Here is a 22681-nt window from a genome sequence, read left to right as displayed (position 1 = left end):
CTGTCAGTTTCCTGGCCTCTCTCCTCCTCACCAGTGTCATGATCAAAGATATGATCAAGAGCCTCACAAACAGTATATCGTTTGGTCATTGTGCTACCACAGAATGAATTATGAGCAAGGCCTCAAAAAAGCTTAATGTACCAGAGCAGTGAGAAAAGTTCAATATATTATTGAAACAATGTTGCGATTGTTTGTGAGAATGCCAACAAGTGTGGTTCCCGTGGGGAAAATATTATGTTGGGGAAAGGTTCCCGTGGGGGTTGACATGGAAGCAAAGAAGGGGAGTGAGGTGTGTGTGTGTGCTCAAACAGACATGCATGTGGGGGTCTGGGAGAGGAAGCGTGTCCATCTGATGAATGGGCATGTGCCTGAACTCAATTTTATACACTAATTGTAGTCTCACCCATTCATTTCTAATGACCGGTCATTTCTGACCAGGAACACCACAGGTGTACAAAAGTTAAATAAAACACCCAAAATGTAATGAAAATCATCAACATGTATTTTGGGTGTTCAGATGCCCTGTGTGGACAAAGTCATGGAACCTTATGACAATCAGATTAAATGAACTACATTTTTCAGAGAGAAAACTTGTAAATCAGTCCAATTCGACCAGAACACAACAGGAAGGTTAAGATGGTCATACTATGGATCATTGAGCTGTTTGATTTAGAATTTTAGGACGCTTTAGGTATAAACGTTTAATTTGACCTTTACTACAATAGCCCAGAGAAAAACATTGAATAACACGTGCATAAATGGCAAAAAAAAGAGTAAAAAATATATCATAGGTTTTGAAGTTTTTGTCCTATATCTAGAAGATATAAAACAGTTAAGGAAATATATATATATATATATATATAGCCCCTTTTTGTGGGTAGGCACAAAACTTCCTTCATACTTTTTTTTTTTAAAGTTAGACGAGTCCTGTGACACTACTTGTGAGAGTCTCCCCTTTCCATAGAGTGGTCATAATAGTTTGTTGGTCAAACTGTTCGACAGCTACAGACGTTTTTGTAAGAAAACCAATTTTCGGGATGACTCATGGTTTGACAAACACAGCTCTAGCTCTGCCACCTTTCACCGCCGAAATGGAAGAACGACAGATCGACAGATTACGACGTATCCAATGCAAAAAACACATTTTTTTATTTTGGAAAAGTTTTATTATCGCATTTCCTTTAAAACAGCTCATATATATTTTGTACCTCATTTTTTACACATAAAAACGTCATAAAGCATAAAAACAGCATTTGAATATTACATGTTGTTAAAACCAATAAAAACAACCATAAATAAAAGTATTTTTTTATGTAAAACATCCAATTCTGTAAAAGCCATTTAAAATGTGTATAAATTATTTAACAAAAGTTCAACATTTTTATGACATGAAAAACACAACACATTAAAAAGTCACTTTGTTCAAAGGCTGTCTTCGGTCCTTTGTACAGGAACGGGGTGAGACCTTATCAAACTCGCCTCCTCCTGCTCCTACGAATCAATTTACAGTATCTCTACTTGAAATTGACGGATTTTGATCTGGAGTTTTAAAATGATGTTACTTAGGTTGATGCAACCGTGTGTCAATCGACTAAGGGGTTTGGGTGCGTACATTGAACTCGTAAAATGGATGCACTCATAACAAACGTACAGGAAAGACATTAAAAAAATGAAAGACACACCGATAAAATAAAATATATGTTTGTGTTTAGGTTCCACGTGCTTGACGTTTGACCGTTTCCCTTGTGCGTGAGAAAAGGGGGAGGTGAAGAACCGTTTGAGAAGACACACATCCAGCGCTGAGCGCAAGCTAGACAGGGCTCTCCTTCGCTCCTCTCACACACGACCAGCTCACGCCATTCATTCTGCCCTCCCTTGCTCCGGCACACGCTGCATTCCTACCGTGGTTTTTGGATAGCGAGCGGCGATGTTTCTCTGCAGAGCGGCTTGGCAAAAATATGGGACTTTGGCAAGGAAGGTAGCCCAACAGTTATCTAGAGATGGTGAGTATTTACATGATGGGTTCAAAATATGGAGAGATCTAATTACATTACATTTGTACATGATACAAGATGGCAACTGTGTATGCCTGTTGGTTTTTCATTCCTCTGTAGGATAGGCTAGTGGCAGAGGAATATGCGTGCATTTCAGAAGAGAACATTTTGTTCTCATGTGTTTTGGCTTTTGACACAGTCGCATCCCACATATGAAAGATGGCACCGGTGTTACAGGACAAGGGAAGTGAAGGTCAATTGGAATGTTGACCAATGATGCTCTGAATCTTTTCATTGTATTTATTTTGATCATTTTATTGTAGCATTGTTACATTTTAAAGGGAAAGTCCTGTTTTCTCCATGTTCAAGTAATCTCATGCTCAAAGTATCCTAACAATTTTGTTCCGAAATGAATTCGGTGTTACTATACAGACTCAGCGGTGGCCTACTGTGCCAGTAAATCGTTGAAATCCCCTCCAATCATTAGATTATGGCAGCTTGTCACTTTGTATTGAGGGCGATTGCACGGCCTAGGTGTTCACATGATCCATTTTAACCATAGTTACGAAACACGCAATTGGAAGGGAATGTATCAATTAATTGAAGCTCGTTACATAACGTTTGTGGTTTTAAACACGAATAGTGTGTGACCTTCATTATGTCAAAGATGGCATAGGTATAGGGTTCATGCGTTTGCTCACGGGATGTGACCATGGTCTCAATGTATAGACTGCGGACAGAGGCACGCGTTTCTCGTCATATAGCTGCCTCCACGGGAGCGCGCACCATTGAACTTGCATTCTCTGAACAAAAAATGGTTGGCCTAATCAGTGTTTCAAAGCCGGAGTCAGCATTCATTAGTAGTTCAGGCAACCATATGCTGTACTTACACATATATTTAGGCTGACATAACGTCAGCTTCTGAGAAGGTCCATTTTAATATTTGGAACTTTATTAAATTATCAACGGCTTTACCTTACACTATTTACCTTCACATTTTAGTGGAATGTCCACACCCTTTGCTTACATGGCATTGCTCGTAATTTGCTGTAGCCCCTGCAGAACGTGGTTTTGCTGCTCTTGGACAAATGCCCAAGGACTAGGCAACGATAGCAACATGACGTGCCTTGAGCTTTTGGCCCAGCGTTCTCCCCATTGACACACACACTCAAAGGCGAGCTTGTCCGGTGTCCTTCTGTCAGACACCATTGGTGGCCGCTTATGAGATTACGCAACAATACCGGCCCCTGCTTTGCGTTTGTACAGTATACAACCACAGATGGAACAATGAGCCAGATGTTTCATCGGATGTGTACATATGAAGCATCCGGTTGCCATTCATATTCACCATCAAATTTGGTGATGAGAGGAAGCCCAGTGTCTGGGAGTGGGAGAAGATGGAGCGAGATGGATTTTGGCCGATATTCTGCAAATTTTCTTACCGATGAAACATTTGATCTCAATGTTCCCAAAACTAGAATCTGTTACAAACAAGGTCGACTAAGTTTTGTGGACTTTACCCTTTGCCAAAATTTAAAAAAAAGTGCAATGTTTAGGGTTGCAAGGGCGAATTTAGTTATTACACACGCACTTCAGTTCCTTAACAGAAATATACAGATAAATACTAGAACATGCCAATAGGATCTCGCTAGCTCATGCTTGGCTCTGCCCCACCTCCTTGCTTGTTCTGCCCACTATGATCCATTTGCTCCCTTTGGAAACAACAGGCTGTGGTCTATCTTGGGTTAGTTATAAAAAAAAATATATTTGATCAATTTCTACATCTACATGCAAGTATGGGCCTCTTCTCATGGCAGTGGGACCCTCCCTGCCCACTCGCCTCCCTTGACCAGTACTAAGGCACACAGAGCAGGTATCATAGTTTAATTTTATGACCCACAACCCCTCATACTCTCTCAATCCCACACCACCTTAACCCTGCAACTCCTGTGAGGGTTTAACAGATTAGCTGGTATAAATAACAGGGTACAGTGACAATCCCTATGTTGTTGTTTTGAAAGGAGAAACTCACGTACTATGTAGTTAGAACCCATTTATAAACAGCGACACTGTTCTTTCCTAATTATCAGGATCAAGAGGAAATTGACACCAACAGGGACTAGTTATGTCTAAAATAAAATCCTATTGCCTTTTTCCCCATTAAATTATCAACTTTATTTGGGCCTAAAATAACTGGTCCCCCACTTTGCGCACTGATTGTGAAAGGCATGCAGGCTCTCCGGTTAGTTTAGACTGTGCTTGTTTACTGTACAAGTGAAACTGGACACTTGTGATTCGTGGTAGTTTTCTCAACTGTAGCTACTTGACAGATTTATTAGTACTGTGGCAAAGCCGGAAGTCTGTTTCTGTGACAGTCTGTCCGTACAGTAGACTTCTGTCATGTGTTTGATGTCTGTCTGTGTTCTAGACGTGCGTGCTTGTTGTGTAGTAAGTGTGTGCGTACGATTGTGTCCGTCTTTGTGTGTTGTGCGTGTCTAGTTTTTGTGTGCCTGTCTGCAGTGAGGGCATGGCACTGACCTACAACAGCATTAGCAGGAATCTGTGACTATGGTCCAAGTCTTGAAGTTGTTAACAAAGTGCCTGGCTGCAGTGTTTTCCTGCTGATGTAATGGCACTCAGGGAAAACACAATCAAAGTGAAAGAAGTACGTCAAATGACACAGCACCACCTTGTGCGGAGTATCATCAAAAAAATATGCGTCTGGAGAGAGTGATTTAAAAAAAAAACGTGAATACTGGTGGTGGGTCATTTCACCTGCTTTTGAATGTTGCTATTGCACTGACCTGCTAGGAAAATTACTTTAGGTAGAATTTGATTGAACTTGTATTTTACTTTATTTTATTTTACAATAGTCTATTGAAAAAGTTGCCCAGTGTAACTCTGGTTGAAGGTCTACCAGAGGACCACTGAAGTCTATTTCAGTTGGAGGCAAATGAGCTCTGACAGGCACATTCCTGGACACCTAAACGCATTCCACCCAATCCAATAAACAGCCAGGGATTGTGCTTCAACAAAGCCTCTGTCCTCACGCTTCCGTCTCACTCTTTCTGAGGATTGTTTTGATGCATTAGGTCTACGTCAATCTAATGGGGAGTCAGGGTTATAGGGCGGGATCAAGATCAAATGTCGAATATCCTGTTTACATCTACCATGTTTCCTTCTCACTGATGACCACTCTGAAGGCTGGGTGAGTTGTGCTATGATTTTTTATTTTTTTTAGCAGTGTTGCCACGGCGACAAATGTCGTCAGTCCCCGGTGGTACTGGTGATAACATTGTCTACGCCCTGCTGTGTGGCGGGGCCTTCGCTGGAGCCATCGCATACGTGAGTCTACGCCTGGCCATTTTAGTTTGATCTGTCTGAGTTCAGATGACGTAGTTTAGAGATAAACTATAATACCAGACTGGCCTATTTCATAAACCTTTTACAACTCTAGAATGCGTTCTATTTTATTATGTGACATGGCTAAAGTTATTATTATTATTTTAGGTCTTTTTTAAAAAATGTATTGTTTTTCACCCCAATTTCGTGGTATCCAATTGGTAGTTACTGTCTTGTCTCATCGCTGCAAATCCCGTATGGACTCGGGAGAGGCGAAGGTCAAGAGCCGTGCGTCCTCCGAAACACAACCAAGCCGCACTCACTTAACCTTGAAGCCAGCCGCACCAATGTGTGGGAGGAAACACTGTGCACCTGGTGACTGCGTCAGCGTGCACTGCGCCCAGCCCGCCACAGGAGTCGCTAGTGCGCGATGGGACAAGGACATCCCTGCCGGCCAAACCCTCCCCTAACCCGGGTGACGCTGCGCCAATTGTGCGCCGCCCCATGGGTCTCCCAGTCGCACCCGGGCTGCGACAGAGCCTGGACTCGAATCCAGAATCTCTAGTGGCACAGCTAAAACTACAATTCAGTGCCTTAGAACACTGCGCCACCTGGGAGGTCGACATGGCTAAAGTTGCCCTCCAAAATAATTTTATAGATTTCTCTGGTAGAGGTGAAGATATTACTATTTTGAGCGTTTAAAATGTTCTTTGTGTTTCTTCCAACAGACATACAGCACTGTGACCACAGACCACGCCAGATTCAACGACCGTGTAGCGGATATCAACGCTCGTCCCAAGACCGTGTGGTCGCCCAAACCATGGCCTCCCAAGAGTCAGTCTCACCTCACCCACCATCTTACTGCACAACCTCACCCACCATCTTACCGCACAACCTCAGCCACCGTCTACCGCACAACCTCATCCACCGTCTTACCGCACAACCTCATCCACCGTCTTACCGCACAACCTCACCCACCGTCTTACCGCACAACCTCACCCACCATTTTACCTCACAATCTCACCCACCATCTTACCTCCCAATCTCAACTAACCCATCATGTCATGACAGGTTGTTGGATAAGACACGGTTTGGGTTTGGTCCTGGCGCTAAGGACTGTGACACACTCACTGTAAATACAGTTGAAGTCGGAAGTTTACATACACCTTAGCCAAATACATTTAAACTTTTTCACAATTCCTGACATTTAATCCAAGTAAAAATTCCCTGTTTTAGGTCAGTTAGGATCACTACTTTATTTTAAGAATGTGAAATGTCAGAGTAATAGTAGAGAGAATGATTTATTTCAGCTTTTATTTCTTTCATCACATTCCCAGTGGGTCAGAAGTTTACATACACTGATTTAATATTTGGTAGCATTGCCTTTAAATTGTTTAACTTGGATCAAATGTTTCGGGTAGCCTTCCACAAGGCAACAATAAACATGTCGTCCCCCACGAATGATGCAGCGCCCCCCCATGGGGCCAATTGAGATTGCGTGTGACTAACACATTTCAGTTAATTACTATAGCTCCCGACTTGGGCCAATCAGTGTAATTTTGTAAATGACGGATCTCTATGGCAAGACTCATCATTCACCCAAGTTTCGTCCAAATCGGCCCAGTGCTGTCTGAGATATCACATGTGACAATTCTCCTGACAGAGCTGGTGTAACTGTGTCAGGTTTGTAGGCCTCCTTGCTCGCACACGCTTTTTCAGTTCTGCCCACAAATGTTCGATAGGATGAGGTCAGGGCTTTGTGATGGCCACTCCAATACCTTGACTTTGTTGTCCTTAAGCCATTTTGCCACAACTTTGGAAGTATTCTTGGGGTCATTGTCCATTTGGAATACCCATTTGCGACCAAGCTTTAACTTCCTGACTGATGTCTTGAGATGTTGCTTCAATATATCCACATAATTTTCATTCCCCATGATGCCATCTATTTTGTGAAGTGCACCAGTCCCTCCTGCAGCAAAGCACCCCCACAACATGATGCTGCCACCCCCGTGTTTCATGGTTGGGATGGTGTTCTTCGGCTTGCAAGCCTCCCCCTTTTTCCTCCAAACATAACAATGGTCATTATGGCCAAACAGTTCTATTTTTGTTTCATCCGACCAGAGGACATTTCTCCAAAAAGTACGATCTTTGTCCCCATGTGCAGTTGCAAACCGTAGTCTGGCTTTTTTATGGCGGTTTTAGAGCAGTGGCTTCTTCCTTGCTGAGAGGCCTTTCAGGTTATGTCGATATAGGACTAATTTTACTTTGGATATAGATACTTTTGTACCTGTTTCCTCCAGCATCTTCACATGGTCCTTTGCTGTTGTTCTGGGATTTATTTGCACTTTTTGCACCAAAGTACGTTCATCTCTAGGAGACAGAAAGTGTCTCCTTCCTGAGCGGTATGACGGCTGCGTGGTCCCATGGTGTTTATACTTGCGTACTATTGTTTGTGCAGATGAACGTGGTACCTTCAGGCATTTAGAAATTGCTCCCAATGATGAACCAGACTTGTGGATGTCTACAATTTGTTTTCTGAGGTCTTGGCTGATTTCTTTTGATTTTCCCATGATGTCAACCAAAGAGGCACTGAGTTTGAAGGTAGGCCTTGAAATACATCCACAGGTACACCTCCAATTGACTCAAATGATGTCAATTATCCTATCAGACGCTTCTAAAGCCATGACATAATTTTCTGGAATTTTCCAAGCTGTTTAAAGGCACAGTCAATTTAGTGTATGTAAACTTCTGACCCACTGGAATTGTGATACAGTGAAATATAAGTGAAGTAATCTGTCTAAACAATTGTTGGAAAAATTACTTGTGTCATGTACAAAGTAGATGTCCTAACCGATTTGCCAAAACTACAGTTTGTTAACAAGAAATTTGTGGAGTGATTGAAAAACGAGTTTTAATGACTCCAACCGAAGTGTATGTAACCTTCCGACTTCAACTGTAACTATTCATTGTCCACTGTTGCAATGCATTTTCAACTGACGCATAAAAAATACAAACCTGCTACACTCCCACCAGCTGCCAACCCCCCCCGCTCAGTACAGTGGCCTAAGCCCTCTATTCGTGAGTCATGGTTGGCACAGTAGCTCTGTCCTGTCTGTGTGTGAGAGAAAGCGGGATGTGATCCAAGCTAGAGATTGTGGGACAGGAGGCCAGGATAATCCTTGACTTATTTCACTATGTCCGAGGAGTGTCACTGAAGGACCACACGCACACGCTCATGCTCCTAAAGCTGTAACATGGCTATTCAGTGTGTGTGTCCTATTTTCTCATCTGAGAGAGCCTTCCTTCTGCAGTGGAAATCCTGCTGAGTTCATTAGAATAGACACACACACATACTGAGGGTGTCTCCTGTCATGATGTATTATTAACTCTGACACGGACAGGCCAGCCCGCGGGTCAGGACAACCCAGCCCAATCTACAGGAGAACACAACAGTGTGTGTGTGAAAATAACAAGCGATCAGTAGTTTTGGCCAGACCACCATGGACTTCTAGCCAAGCAGGCCAGCCCCCCTCACGTTCTCTGGCCGAACCAAGTCATTGCTGTCCAGTGTCCAGGCAGCTGTCGGAGACCTGCGTATCCCACTATCACTCCTTTTCCTCTCTGCCAAAATCACTTCCTGCTAACAAAAACACTCTCCTGTCCAAGACTATTCTATTTATGCTTGCAGCTATTATGTCATCCAACAGTGGCCAGGGAGTTGGTTATTTATTGAAACTGGGGGAGGACCATATCGTTCTACTGGTGCTGTATAAACACGAGATTAGATATATAACTAGCTTTTATTGTCCACCTGTAATGGATGTTTATTTTGGCAGGCTTCACCATGACGATAAACTCCAACTACACAGATATCATCACATAAGCGCACGGCTATCTCACCCATAAACGCTCATGCACGCTCATACACGTGTGAAAAGATAAACAAGGCAACAATAAACATGTCGTCCCCCACGAATGATGCAGCGCCCCCCCATGGGGCCAATTGAGATTGCGTGTGACTAACACATTTCAGTTAATTACTATAGCTCCCGACTTGGGCCAATCAGTGTAATTTTGTAAATGACGGATCTCTATGGCAAGACTCATCATTCACCCAAGTTTCGTCCAAATCGGCCCAGTGCTGTCTGAGATATCACATGTGACTGACGAACGGACGGACGTATGGAGACAGATCCACAGTCCCCTCCCTGATTTCATCGTGGGGGACAATAAAACACCATGCCAATATCATAACTGAGTACAGATCAGACAGATATACTATGACAACCTCATTCATATAAACTCAACAAAAATAGAAAAAGTCCTCTCACTGTCAACTGCGTTTATTTTCAGCAAACTTAACATATGTAAATATTTGTATGAACATAACAAGATTCCACAACTGAGACATAAACTGAACAAGTTCCACAGACATGTGACTAACAGAAATGGAATAATGTGTCCCTGAACAAAGGGGGGGTCAAAATCAAAAGTAACAGTCAGTATCTGGTGTGGCCACCAGCTGCATTAAGTACTGCAGTGCATCTCCTCCTCATGGACTGCACCAGATTTGACAGTTCTTGCTGTGAGATTTTACCACACTCTTCCACCAAGGCACCTGCAAGTTTCCGGACATTTCTCGGGGGAATGGCCCTAGCCCTCACCCTCCGATCCAACAGGTCCCAGACGTGCTCAATGGGATTGAGATCCAGGCTCTTCGCTGGCCATGGCAGAACACTAACATTCCTGTCTTGCAGGAAATCATGCACAGAACAAGCAGTATGGCTGGTGGGATTGTCATGCTGGAGGGTCATGTCAGGATGAGCCTGCAGGAAGGGTACCACATGAGGGAGGAGGATGTCTTCCCTGGAACGCACAGCGTTGAGATTGCCTGCAATGACAACAAGCTCAGTCCTATGATGCTGTGACACACCGCCCCAGACCATGACGGACCCTCCACCTCCAAATCGATCCCGCTCCAGAGTACAGGCCTCGGTGTAACGCTCATTCCTTCGACGATAAACGCGAATCTGACGATCACCCCTGGTGAGACAAAACCGCGACTCTTCAGTGAAGAGCACTTTTTGTCAGTCCTGTCTGGTCCAGCGAAGGTAGGTTTGTGCCCATAGGCGACGTTGTTGCCGGTGATGTCTGGTGAGGACCTGCCTTACAACAGGCCTACAAGCCCTCAGTCCAGCCTCTCTCAGCCTATTGCGGACAGTCTGAGCACTGATGGAGGGATTGTGCGTTCCGCAGTTGTTGTTGCCATTCTGTACCTGTCCCGCAGGTGTGACGTTTAGATGTACCGATCCTGTGCAGGTGTTGTTACACGTGGTCTGCCAATGCGAGGACGATCAGCTGCCCATCCTGTCTCCCTGTAGCGCTGTTTTAGGCGTCTCACAGTACGGACATTGCAATTTATTGCCCTGGCCACATCTGCAGTACTCATGCCTCCTTGCAGCATGTCTAAGGCACGTTCAAGCAGATGAGCAGGGACCCTGAGCATCTTACTTTTGGTATTATTCAGAGTCAGTACAAAGGCCTCTTTAGTGTCCTAAGTGTTCATAACTGTGACCTTAATTGCCTACCGTCTGTAAGTTGTTAGTGTCTTAACGACCGTTCCACAGGTGCATGTTCATTAATTGTTTATGGTTCATTGAACAAGCATGGGAAACAGTGTTTAAACCCTTTACAATGAAGATCTCTGAAGTTATTTGTATTTTTACGAATTATCTTTGAAAGACAGGGTCCTGAAAAAGGGCCGTTTCTTTTTTTGCTGAGTTTACATGCAGCAGGATCATTGTGTAGATCTCTAATCCATATACTCCATAGCCTATATTATACTGAACAAAAATATAAACACATCAATTTCAACGATTTCACTGAGTTACAGTTCATATAAGGAAATCAGTCAGTTTAAATAAATTCATTAGGCCCTAATCTATGGATTTAACGTGACTGGGCAGGGGTGCAGCCATGGGTGGGCCTGGGAGGGCGTAGGCCCACCCACTGGGGAGCAAGGCCTTTTATTGTCACCAGCACAAGGTGCACCTGTGTAATGATCATGCTGTTTAATCATCTTGATATGCCACACCTGTCAAGTGGATGGATTATCTTGGCAAAAGAGAAATGCTCACTAAGAGATGTAAACAAATTTGAGATAAATAAGCTTTTTGTGCAAATGGATTTTATTTCAGCTCATGAAACATGGGACCAACACTTTACATGTTGCATTTATATTTTTGTTCAGTATATAATCCATATAAAACCCTGTAAATCTGTGACACTGTGCTTCTCTGTGTCTGTTTTCAGGCAGGGATGAGGAAGAGGAGGGTGAGTGCCTATGTGTGGCTCTACTGGCTAATGTCTTTCATTTTTATAATAACTCACAGCCTGTTAAATGACTCTCTTCCTGAATGACCAATGAAACTTTGTCTTAGACTAAGGGTACCTTGGCATGGATTTGATTATTCTCTCACTGATTGCCTTGAAATGTATGTTTCTCTATTGGTGCACTCACACCTAGATTTTTCTCTAGATACATTCACAAAACTGCATTTCACAGAATTCTGAGGACCAATGGTGGGGAAAAGGAGCGGATTCATGGGCTCTGAAATGAGTGGAGTCTTCATGTATTGCATTTCAATGATTGAGCCTAATGCTGTGAAATGCCATGATGATAATCTACAGTATAGTTAGTAATGATGTCTCCACTCATTGTAGGGTTCCTAAATCCTCATTGGTTAGTCAATGCAGAGCACCAATCACATAGATTCTTACGCCCACTCTGAGATCTCCCTGTTCTGGTTAATAACTGCCTGAGCCATTTGCCTCATCTGCTAAATTTTTCAGCCAATTTATCAGCAATGTGTGCTTCCAAACTTCTGGCCTTAAATGCGTTCTATTTATGCATAGTAGAACTGGCATAACGGTCTGAGACAGATTACCCATTTATTTAAATTGACACCCGGATAAGATGTCGGGTCAAGAACAGGTTCTGTGCTCTGATTTTCTGGACTTAGTTTTGGAAGTTTCACAACCCAATGTCTTAGCTTTCTGTCATTGGCAGAAAATATTGTTAGGGGACCTAAAGCATGTAGTTGGTGGAAAACCTTCTATTGACGGTAATATTTGGGAGGACCTGTTCCCTGTACACAATGTCTTGCTTTCTCTAGATGGTAAACTCTAGATGGCCTACTCCTGTTGATGACTTTGATATAGACATTTTTATCGGAGTGGTTCTGAAAGTAGGAAACCCAGCCTCTCCTTTCTGGCCCCACCCCACCCAGCTTCTCCCGTCTGACCCTAACCTGGTCCTATTGGCTGAAATACCTGTTAATCAGAACAGGGGGCTCCCCTCCTTGACACTACTCCTTTCCTACTGTACGATCCACCCCAAAATGTGCCCACCCTTCAAACCCTCTTCTCTCACTGTTAACCCCCCCCCCCAACCTCTTGTAAACCTGTACCTCTTTATTAAAGAGTCTTTATTCCCTACCAAACTCAATGTGCACACTGACGCCACTCGTCAAACGGAAACAGGTGATGTCATCTTAGTGCCCCTTTAAACCCAGAATGCTAATTCACTGTTGGCATTATCAGTGCATTATCAGCGCAGTCATTTTGATGAGATAAGCCTGTAGGGATTTGATGATCATAGTCTTTGATGTTAAATTTGCGTATTTGATAATGTTGAAATTGTAATCTGATTTGAAGTCCTTTTTTGGGTTAAAAGTTAAAGGTTCTCTTCCTCCTTTTTGCGCTAACGCTCTCCTATTTTTACTCTTTTCAGTGTAAAACTAAATTGGCTATACGTCAGGGGACTCTTTGGATGAATCTGAAAAGGGGGAAATCTCCTACTTTCCTCCTTCTCCTGTATGACCGAACAAGTCCTGCTACGTCCCATACATTCAACTATTGTCTGTTTCTGAACGTTTCTCCTCTGGACACTTCGTTCTATGTATTTTTTTATTTGATGAACTCATGTTTTTGTGGCGTCTTCCAGGATGGAATCATGTTAATGGATAAATGTGTAAAAAGACAGACTGCCTCAATTTAAAATGAAATGCACACCAACCACCTGGCTTGTCTGTTATTGTTGGAATTTCCAGGTATTGGTAGCTTTGATTGGATGGTAAGATTCACCATCTTTATCCCCTCACCCCTCAGTCCACCCTCTGACCTCTAACCCCTGATCCTGTATACCTTCCCTATGTCACTTTCATTTTGCTCCTCTCCCTTTGTTGTTTTTATCCCTCTCTCCCCTCCTTTTCTCTCTGTCTCTTTGGGCTTTGCATGTGGTTCTGCAGTGAATTCTCTTCTGTAGGGATTTGTTTGCCCCTTCCAGGTGGAGTGTGGTATGAGCCGGAGGTGTGGTAAGATGAGTGGCATGGGCGTGTGTGATGCGTTGTGTGATTGTTTCAGTGTGTGGTTGTGTACACGGCAGCTAAATGATAAGTAATGAATGTAAAGATGATTTAAGATAAAAACATAGAAATAGTACTTCATCGGAATATTCTGTTATATTATAGGCTAGTGTTATGTGGGCGTGAGTAGGGTAATTCACATGCCCTGCAAATACTCTTATTTCGTGTTGTAAAGCTTACTCAGGCAGTGTTTCAAAGGCTGATGCCATCTTTACTGATTCATATATTTTCTCTCTCTCTCTCTCTCTCTCCTCTCTCTCTCTCTCTCTCTCTCTCTCTCTCTCCCTCTCCTCTCTCTCTCTCTCTCTCTCTCTCTCTCTCCTCTCTCTCTCTCCCCCGTTTCAGGTGAGGAAGCAGCAGCCTGGGGAGGAGAGGATGAAGCAACGGAGGCTGCTGAGGAGGGAGGAGAGGAGGAGGAGGCGGCAGCAGCAGAAGAGGCTGGAGAGGAGGCTGCAGTTGAGGAGGCTGTAGCGGCGGAAAACGGAGCAGAACCCGCGGAAGAGGCCTCAGTCGAGGCAGAAGCAGCAGCCGAGGCAGTCTCTGAAGAACCTGCTGGGGAGGCAGCAGCAGTAGAGGCCGAGGTGGCACCAGCGGAAGCGGAGACTGTGGTGGAGGAGATTGCAGAGGCTGTTGCTGAGGTCGCAGAAGAGGTCGTCGAGGTGGCAAATGAAGTGGAGACAGCAGCAGAGGAAGTGGCCGTGGAAGAGGCTGCTGAGGAGGCAGTTGCCGTGGCAGAGCCGGAGGAGGAGATCAACGGTACGGGCCCAGAGGAGGAGGCAGCCCCAGAGGCTGCTGTTGCTGCTGAGTAACGCACACACACCACAGGGAGGCACACACTGTCCTTCACCACCAGCCCAACACACACTCCGATAGGCCAGCAACAACATGGAGGTTATGTGTACACTGTTCCTTACCTATAGAATACCACTACAGAATCTAACACTGATCTCACCTGGTTCTAAAACCACTGTAGAGCTATACTGCTTATTCTCTCGAAGAGAACACTTTATTTACTAGTTTATTAGAGTTTACTTAGAGGGCAGAGAGTAACTAATGGTATGGCTGATTTTGTAAGTGAAAGTGTGAAAAGCTAGAAGACAGAGTTTTCAAGGTTCAAGGTTTTTGTGAGGTTTGATTTTCTGTCGTTCAAAATCTCCTGACTGTGTACAGTATATTTGTTGTGAGTCCAGCAGATGGTAAAAGTGCTAAAACAGCTTTTACCAGTGAATTCAATCAGAACAGCAGACGATCACCGCTGTGAGACCTTTTAGAAAGTGGCAGTGATGTCATCCATCTCAACCTCATATCACAGTAAGGATAGAAATACACAATAGTGCAAATCACTGTTCCCCCCCCCCATAGTGAAATGTGACGAGAAACCTGCTTATTTCCTCCTCTAAACTATCTTTATTCACCCCTTCCCTCTCTCCCTTCTTCTTCTCAAACACTGTTTACAAAGCTCCACTGACCGCACGTATCAATGCCCTTTAACCTCTCCCCTGCCTTACCTCAGAGGTCCGATGCCGCATGCAAACACAAACAGGAAAACACCTCGAATGCGCCATTTGATTATCTTATTTTGTTTGTAATGTGTAAGACCAGTCCACGGCCAACCAACCGCTAATACTCAGGCTTTATTTGGGAGATATTACATTGACAACTGTACATTTTTAAGCCTCTTAACTTATGCTTCTCTGCCAGATATCACGGAGTTGGTACATGCCGATGTAACGTTAACTTTGTTTAACCTAACCCGCTGTACATCTCATGCAGCCGTGTGATGGCTTCTGCTAGTACAGACAATGCTGAAACCTGTCCAAGCTCTGTAACTGTAACAAAACAAACTGTTGCCATGTATTTTCATTCTTAACTGTAAAACTGGAACTTGGAGGTAATTACCTCGCAAGGTTAAAATGTGAGGAAATCAACCAAGTGTGGTCATTCAGATTTGCTCTTTTTTTAACTAGCTAACGCAGTGAGTAGTCGTGTAATTGATTAAGGGAATTCATCGAGCCATACAATAAAATGACTGGAAAGATCCCCCTCCCGTGTTGAATTTGTCTGGGTTTGGTTTGCTTGTGCTAATACGCTACGCTTGTAGGGTTTTCGGGTGCCCTACAAAGTCTTTCCAAAACAACAATGGTTTCCATCACGAGGACAAATGACAAGACACTTCTGATCTAATATTATGCTAGTTATACCATGGAGAACCTAGGGATAAATCCACCACACTGACACTAGAGTTCATTCACCTCTGCACTGTTGCCCCATGAGTCAACAAATGATTTACTTTAGCCCAGGACACATATCAGAAAAGCTCCCTAGTTGTGAAAAAATGTCAAGACCAATGTTTGAAATCAAACCATTATCCCATTTGGTGTGTGTTCCTTTGTGATATTTGGCAGGAAGGCATTTTATTTTATTTGAGGTGGCCTCTTTTTTTTATGAAGGATTTTGGACAACATGCAGAAGTACTGTCTTTGCTGTATGTTCTGATTACTTATTTTGGAATGTCTTCTATTCACATTAGAAATGACTCGTTCACACTTAAAGGCATTTTGTGTTGCACACATGCACCATATGGGGAATTGTCATGTACAGTTAACTGCTATTCCACACACTGTTCCTTCATTACTTCTACTGCTTCCTGTACCCTCTTCCATTCAATGCTTTTCCTGTCACCGCGCCTTTTTTTCTATGCCTGCCATCTACACCCATGCCACTGCTACCCTGTATGTTGAAGTTCTGCACCAGTTGGCTCCATCCTAACTCTCTCAAAACCACCCATTATTTTGCGGTCACTCAATGCTCTGGTGGGTACATTCTTGCCATAGCCTGACAGTCGGCATTGGTCCAATGCATTTCTGCTTTGCATCATTCACCAAAATGTGCAACAATAGAGGTTTTAATGACTGGTCCAGCTGAACTTTTAGATATGAGACTTTTGGGGAGCAAGTGATGCATGCAGTAGAGGTCAATGCATGGTTAAAGTACACCTTGGTCTGTACAATGTTGATGCAAACGCAACAAAAATGCAAGGATGACCTAAAAGTAGTCTCAACACATTCGGATTGCCTTTTTATCTGAAGAAGCACAAGCTAACACCTATGTCTGTACAAATCTTAGTTTTTTTCTAACTAATGTCATGTTTTTCCATGGAAAGCTGCCTTGTCTGTCTTCTCCCTGTGACCTCTGTCTGGCTAATGGCTACGTGTTGGTCTGTGTATTTTCCCTAACCCACACAGTGTGGGCTGATACAGTAAGGGTTTTGGTCAAACTGCACTATTTAAACAAGAATGCGTCTTTCACCATCTCTTGGGATTTGTACACAGACTTCTACAATGTTCACGTTGGCATGTCTAACTCACTATATTTTCCTGGATCTCCTTTCTCCTGTCACACTGGGTGCATATGTGCTATGTTGATTGAGTTGGAGATAAATTGTGAGTCAGTCTTTTTGTAACATGAGCGTGAGTGATGTTTGGGCGCTGGGTTCTGTTTTGCAGTGGAACCAGTCATTCTGGCAGCAGCCTCTGCTTTGGAGGTGACAACAGTCGCTGAAGTGGTCAAAGAAGTGGTTGTGCCTATTGTAGAAGAAGTCGAGGAGGTTGCCCCAGTGGAGGCCCCAGCTGCAGTGGAGGAGGCCCCAGCTACAGTGGAGGAGGCCACAGCTACAATGGAGGAGGCCACAGCTGCCCCACTTGAGGCTGCACCCGCAGAAGAGGCCCCAGCTGCAGTGGAGGAGCCCCCAGCTGCCCCACTTGAGGCTGCACCCATAGAAGAGGCCCCGGCTGCAGTGGAGGAGGCCCCGGCTGCAGTGGAGGAGGCCCCGGCTGCAGTGGAGGAGGCCCCGGCTGCAGTGGAGGAGGCCCCGGCTGCCCCACTTGAGGCTGAACTCATCGAAGAGGCTGCAGTGGAGGAGGCCCCGGCTGCAGTGGAGGAGGCCCCGGCTGCAGTGGAGGAGGCCCCGGCTGCAGTGGAGGAGGCCCCGGCTGCAGTGGAGGAGGCCCCGGCTGCCCCACTTGAGGCTGAACTCATCGAAGAGGCTGCAGTGGAGGAGGCCCCGGCTGCCCCACTTGAGGCTGAACTCATCGAAGACGCTGCTGTGGAGGAGGCCCCTGCTGCAGTGGAGGAGGCCCCGGGTGCAGTGGAGGAGGCCCCGGGTGCCCCACTTGAGGCTGAACTCATCGAAGAGGCTGCAGTGGAGGAGGCCCCGGCTGCAGTGGAGGAGGCCCTGGCTGCAGTGGAAGAGGCCCCGACTGCCCCACTTGAGGCTGAACTCATCGAAGAGGCTGCAGTGGAGGGGGCCCCAGCTGCAGTGGAGGAGGCTGCAGTGGAGGAGGCCCCAGCTGCCCCACCCGTAGAAGAGGCTCCACCCTTAGAAGTGGCTGCGGTGGAAGAGGCCGCGGTGGAAGAGGCCCCAGCTGCAGTGGAGGCTGTCCCAGTTGTGGTGGTGGCACCTGTGGAGGCGCCCAAAAAGGAGTACATTGTCGTGGTGCTGGAGGGTGCAGCCAAGACTGATAAGAGGCCCAAAGTCCTGGGGGTCGGCCCCATGACTGGCAGGATCATCCCATCTCCAGATGATGATGAGGCCCCTGCTGCTGAGGTAACAGGTAATTTGACAACTAACAGCATGCAACTGATCAATAGAATGTTTGATTAGTTGGATGAGTAGATTAAAAATAGGACTAACACTGTCTATAAATGCACAGATGGTTATATATTTTGTTCAAATAGATAATTTTCAATAACAAAATCATGAATGATGATGATGCAACAGCCGTGGCGGTAGTACTGGGAGTTCACATTTAGAAATCTAGGTTAATAGGATACTGTCACTTCAGTGCTAGTCATAGTATTGTGATGTAACGTGATCTCACCGTCTGTCTTCAGGGCAAGCGACGGCTGCTTAGGATGCAGATGCAGTAGAACCACCTGACAGGTACTGAGCTTTACTACAGTCGCCTCCTGTAGCCACTTCTCTAAGATATTAGTAAGCAACATTTTCCTTTGTGGGTGTAGTGTAACGGAGTCAAACCTGAACCTGTAAGGGTTTTTCTCTGGTGAATAGATGCCTATTTATTTGTGTAACTTTTTTCTGTCTGGTCTGTCATGTACCAGTCTTGATACATTGTGTATTTATGTCAAATGTTTTTCTTCTTCTTTCTATTCGTCACAGTAAGCACTTGGAGCCCCTGAATGATATAGTTTCTCTACCCTGAGGGAGAAGAGGGGATGTGCCTTCCCCAACCCCCCTTTCATTGACCCCACCACACACTTTGACCCTTGATATTGAATATTGATCTGTAGTATAAAACTTATCTTCCCGTCTTGGTCTAGGGAATTATCTGTGTATATATTCAGATAATGCCTGCTTTATGGAAAAATACATGATCTGGTATATTTTTCTAGATGTACAACACCCCCCAAAAATCCTCCTCCCCCAAAAAGTCCCTCTCCGTCACACCGGGCAAGCTAAATGATAATAATCTGGGAATATTTGGCCATGGAAACATTCCTGGTTGACGTCAGGAGAATATAACTGTTTGCCAAAGTTACACAAGTTTGCCAAAATATATTAACTAACTTTTTTAGCTCTCCATTACAAGCTCGCTGGAACTGGGCCTGGCAGAATTTGACCCAATGTGATTGGTTGACGATATGACACATTGGCTCGCTAGCCTATACCCTACGTTTTGTCGGGTTGGAATGCAATCAATGTCAATTCTGATCAAATGAATGGGAAGTATAAATTGAACTACGCAGTGGTGGAAAAAGTACTGCATTTTCATACTTGAGTAAAAATAAAGATGCCTTAATAAAAAATGACTCAAGTGAAAGTGAAAGTCACCCAGTAAAATACTACTTGAGTAAAACGAATGTATAAAAGGTTTTAAATATATTAAAGTATCAAATATAATTGCTAAAATGTATCAAAAGTAAAAGTATAAATAATTTCAAATTTCTTATTTATCAAATCAGACAGTACCATTTTTGTGATATCCAATTTGTAGTTACAGTCTTGTCCCATCGCTGCAACTCCCGTACGGACTCGGGAGAGGCGAAGGTCGAGAGCCATACGTCCTCTGAAACAAGAACCTGCCAAGCCGCACTGCTTCTTGACACTGCTCGCTTAACCCGAAAGCCAGCCGCACCAATGTGTCGGAGGAAACAACTGGTGACGGAAGTCAGCTTGCAGGCGCCCGGCCCGCCACAAGGACTTGCTAGAGCGTGATGGGACAAGGACATCCCAGCCGGGCCAAACCCTCCCCTAACCCGGACGATGCTGGGCCAATTGTGCGCCACCTCATGGGTCTCCTGGTCACGGCCGGCTGTGACACAGCCTGGGATCGAACCCGGGCCTGTAGTGACGCCTCAAGCACTGCGATGCAGTGCCTTAGACCGCTGCACCACTTGGGAGGGCCAGACAGCACAATTTAAATAAAATATTATAATAATTACGGATAGCCAAGAGCACACTCAAACACCGACATAATTTACAAACAAAACATTTGTGTTTAGTGAGTCCACCAGATCTGAAGCAGTAGGGATGACCAGGAATGTTCTCTTGATAAGTGCGTGAATTGGACCATTTTCCTGCCCTAAGCATTCAAAATGAAACACGTACTTTTGGGTGTCAGGGAAAATGTATGGTGTATAAAGTACATTATTTCCTTTAGTAATGTAGTGAAGTTAAAGTTCATAAAAAATATACTTAAGTAGTACTTTAAAGTATTTTTACTTAAGTACTTTACACCATGGGAAAAACGGGAGAAATTGACATTTTTTGTGACTAAGTCAGGACACCTGAAAAGTGGCTGAAAAACGTGACTGTCCCGTGAAAAAACAGGACATATGGTCACCCTAACACATAGGGTCAACCTACTAGACTACAATGTTAATCACAATTAACTTTGAACACCGGTAGGCCTACACACATGAACACATACAGGCTTCAGATAAGTACACCTGATCGTATATCAACTTCAATAGGGTAAAATAACAATCGACTACATCACCAAAACTCAAATGATCATTATTTTCTCCTTATAGGGGAGCTCCCCTGTAATTTGCACCGTGGTCATGCCCTTGACTCCTCCCCATGCCCTAGTTTACTTCACCTAAGAAACTTCACACTAGATTCACTCCAATGGTGTTTCCTGATTCATCATCATCCAATGCAATACTACACATCTGATGCTTAGCCACCAAGTCAACCACTAATTGCTTCAGGACTGGGCAGGACAAGGCGTGGTTTTGGTGTGACCAGTATTCTTTAACTATCCTCAGGTTTTTCCTTGTTGAGGCAATTCCAATGTGAACATAAGTATTTAACTCTCAAAGCCATAGTGATCGGGGACTCTATTTCTGAGTCACTGTTTTGTTTTTGGGAGACGAGACACAGTAGACTACCTCAGTATTCCTCCTCTTTTCCTCCAGCTGGTGATCCACAGACCTTTTATTAATGCAGTCAGAGTGTTAACATTGAACAAACCTTCTCAGTTGCAAGACAGACATGGGATTCATATTGGGAAATGAGCATGATGAGAGTCGGTCAGGTTTTTACATTCAGTGATGTCGCTTAAGCTAGACTCTAGCATATTTCATGATATCGCTATTCAGCAATATTTCACAAGGCAGACATTTTTGTCTCTTTACTTTCTCCCACACCCTCTGTTGTAGAGCCTTTCCCTCAGTTCCACACCATGGCTATAGAATACACAGCTGTTAGATAGACAATTCATTTAATGGTGACCTATAGCTTATTGTGAAGCTGTATCTGAAATAGAAAAAAGCAATTTTTTGAGTGTATAATCTGTTCTCCAAGCCTGGTATAAACAGTCGTGTGTTGTTGTTGTTATCATATGAAAGTTGCATTATTACTTAAGTCAGTCTTGTGTGATTACATAAGTTAATTCAGCGCTCGATGGCTCAGTAAAGTGTGCTGATATGGTTTTGTCTGCTTTTCAAATGATATGACTTATTCGTTTGTGTTAGATTCATGAATAAATGTTCAACTTTGTCAAAACCAGTTAAAATAATCGGTAGGCCAATACAAGGCTCTCACTGTACTCTACAGATTTGTTGTAGAACGAGTTCTTCTCACTTTCCTTCCCTCACTTTATATATTGGAGTACTTGCTATGTTAGGCATATTGAAAAGGCACTGAGACCATTGATAAGTGAATGTAAGCTTATTCCTAATTAAGGAGTGGGATAATTCAATTTGTCTGTCCGAATGTTTGCAGGCACTTTTTGTATGGGATATATACAGTACCAGTCAAAAGTTTGGACACCTACTCATTCCATGGTTTTTCTTTATTTGTAGAATTTTTTTACATTGTAGGATAATATGAAGCTGATCGAGAGAATGCCAAGCGTGTGCGGAGCTGTCATCAAGGCAAAGGGTGGCTACTTTGAAGAATCTCAAATATAAAATATATTTTAATTTGTTTAACACTTTTTTGTTTACTACATGATTCCATATGTGTTATTTCATAGTTGATGTCTTCACTATTATTCTACAATGTAGGAAATAGTAAAAATAAAAAATAAACCTTGAATGAGTATGTGTCCAAACTTGTGACCCCGGTACTGTATATAGTGGCTTGTTCTGCCATGTGAGTGGATGGCTTGCCACTGTGCAACAGCCTAGCATGGGCCAGAAACTGTGACTGTGAAACATTGCTGTTTTTCTGAAATAAAGAGGGAATCAAAAAGGGATATTTCAGTCTATGGCTTTACTTTTTGTGTGTCTCAACTTTGAAACCCCTCTATCATGTCTGCTAATGAAAACCCAACATGGCACTAATTATGTCCTGTATGCACTACCTTTGTCATAGTAAACCCACTAACCTTGTCCCCAGGCTCAATTGGGGGATGAGTAAATAAACTCACAACCATAGGACTACAACACAAT

At 43.9% G+C, this 22681-nt stretch overlaps 1 protein-coding gene across 7 annotated transcripts; it reads left to right on the top strand.

Annotated features, from left to right (window-relative positions):
- The first annotated feature begins 1637 nt into the window (after positions 1 to 1637).
- LOC106611779 (uncharacterized) lies at positions 1638 to 22485 on the top strand. 7 transcript variants are annotated; one of them, XM_014212342.3, is made up of 8 exons: positions 1645 to 2003; positions 5239 to 5339; positions 6065 to 6170; positions 11649 to 11669; positions 14108 to 14518; positions 17269 to 18368; positions 18656 to 18704; positions 18942 to 22485. In XM_014212342.3, exons 1-7 carry the CDS (start codon positions 1928 to 1930, stop codon positions 18689 to 18691), a joined length of 1851 nt encoding a protein of 616 aa, XP_014067817.3. In that variant the 5' UTR covers positions 1645 to 1927; the 3' UTR covers positions 18692 to 18704; positions 18942 to 22485. The 7 variants fall into 7 exon arrangements, 6 of the variants coding, with proteins under 6 accessions (XP_045579859.2, XP_014067828.3, XP_014067817.3 ...); XM_014212341.3 differs by having other exon boundaries at positions 1648 to 2003; positions 5236 to 5339; XM_014212343.3 differs by having other exon boundaries at positions 1650 to 2003; positions 5236 to 5339; positions 17269 to 18375.
- The last annotated feature ends 196 nt before the right edge of the window (positions 22486 to 22681 follow it).

This window comes from Salmo salar, chromosome 09 (genome assembly GCF_965601325.2).
Source record: "Salmo salar chromosome 09, fSalSal1, whole genome shotgun sequence".
In the NCBI taxonomy this organism is placed as follows: Eukaryota; Metazoa; Chordata; class Actinopteri; order Salmoniformes; family Salmonidae; genus Salmo; species Salmo salar.
The sequence above is the reverse complement of the archived record's forward strand: the minus strand, read 5'-3'. Positions and strand labels throughout refer to the sequence as shown.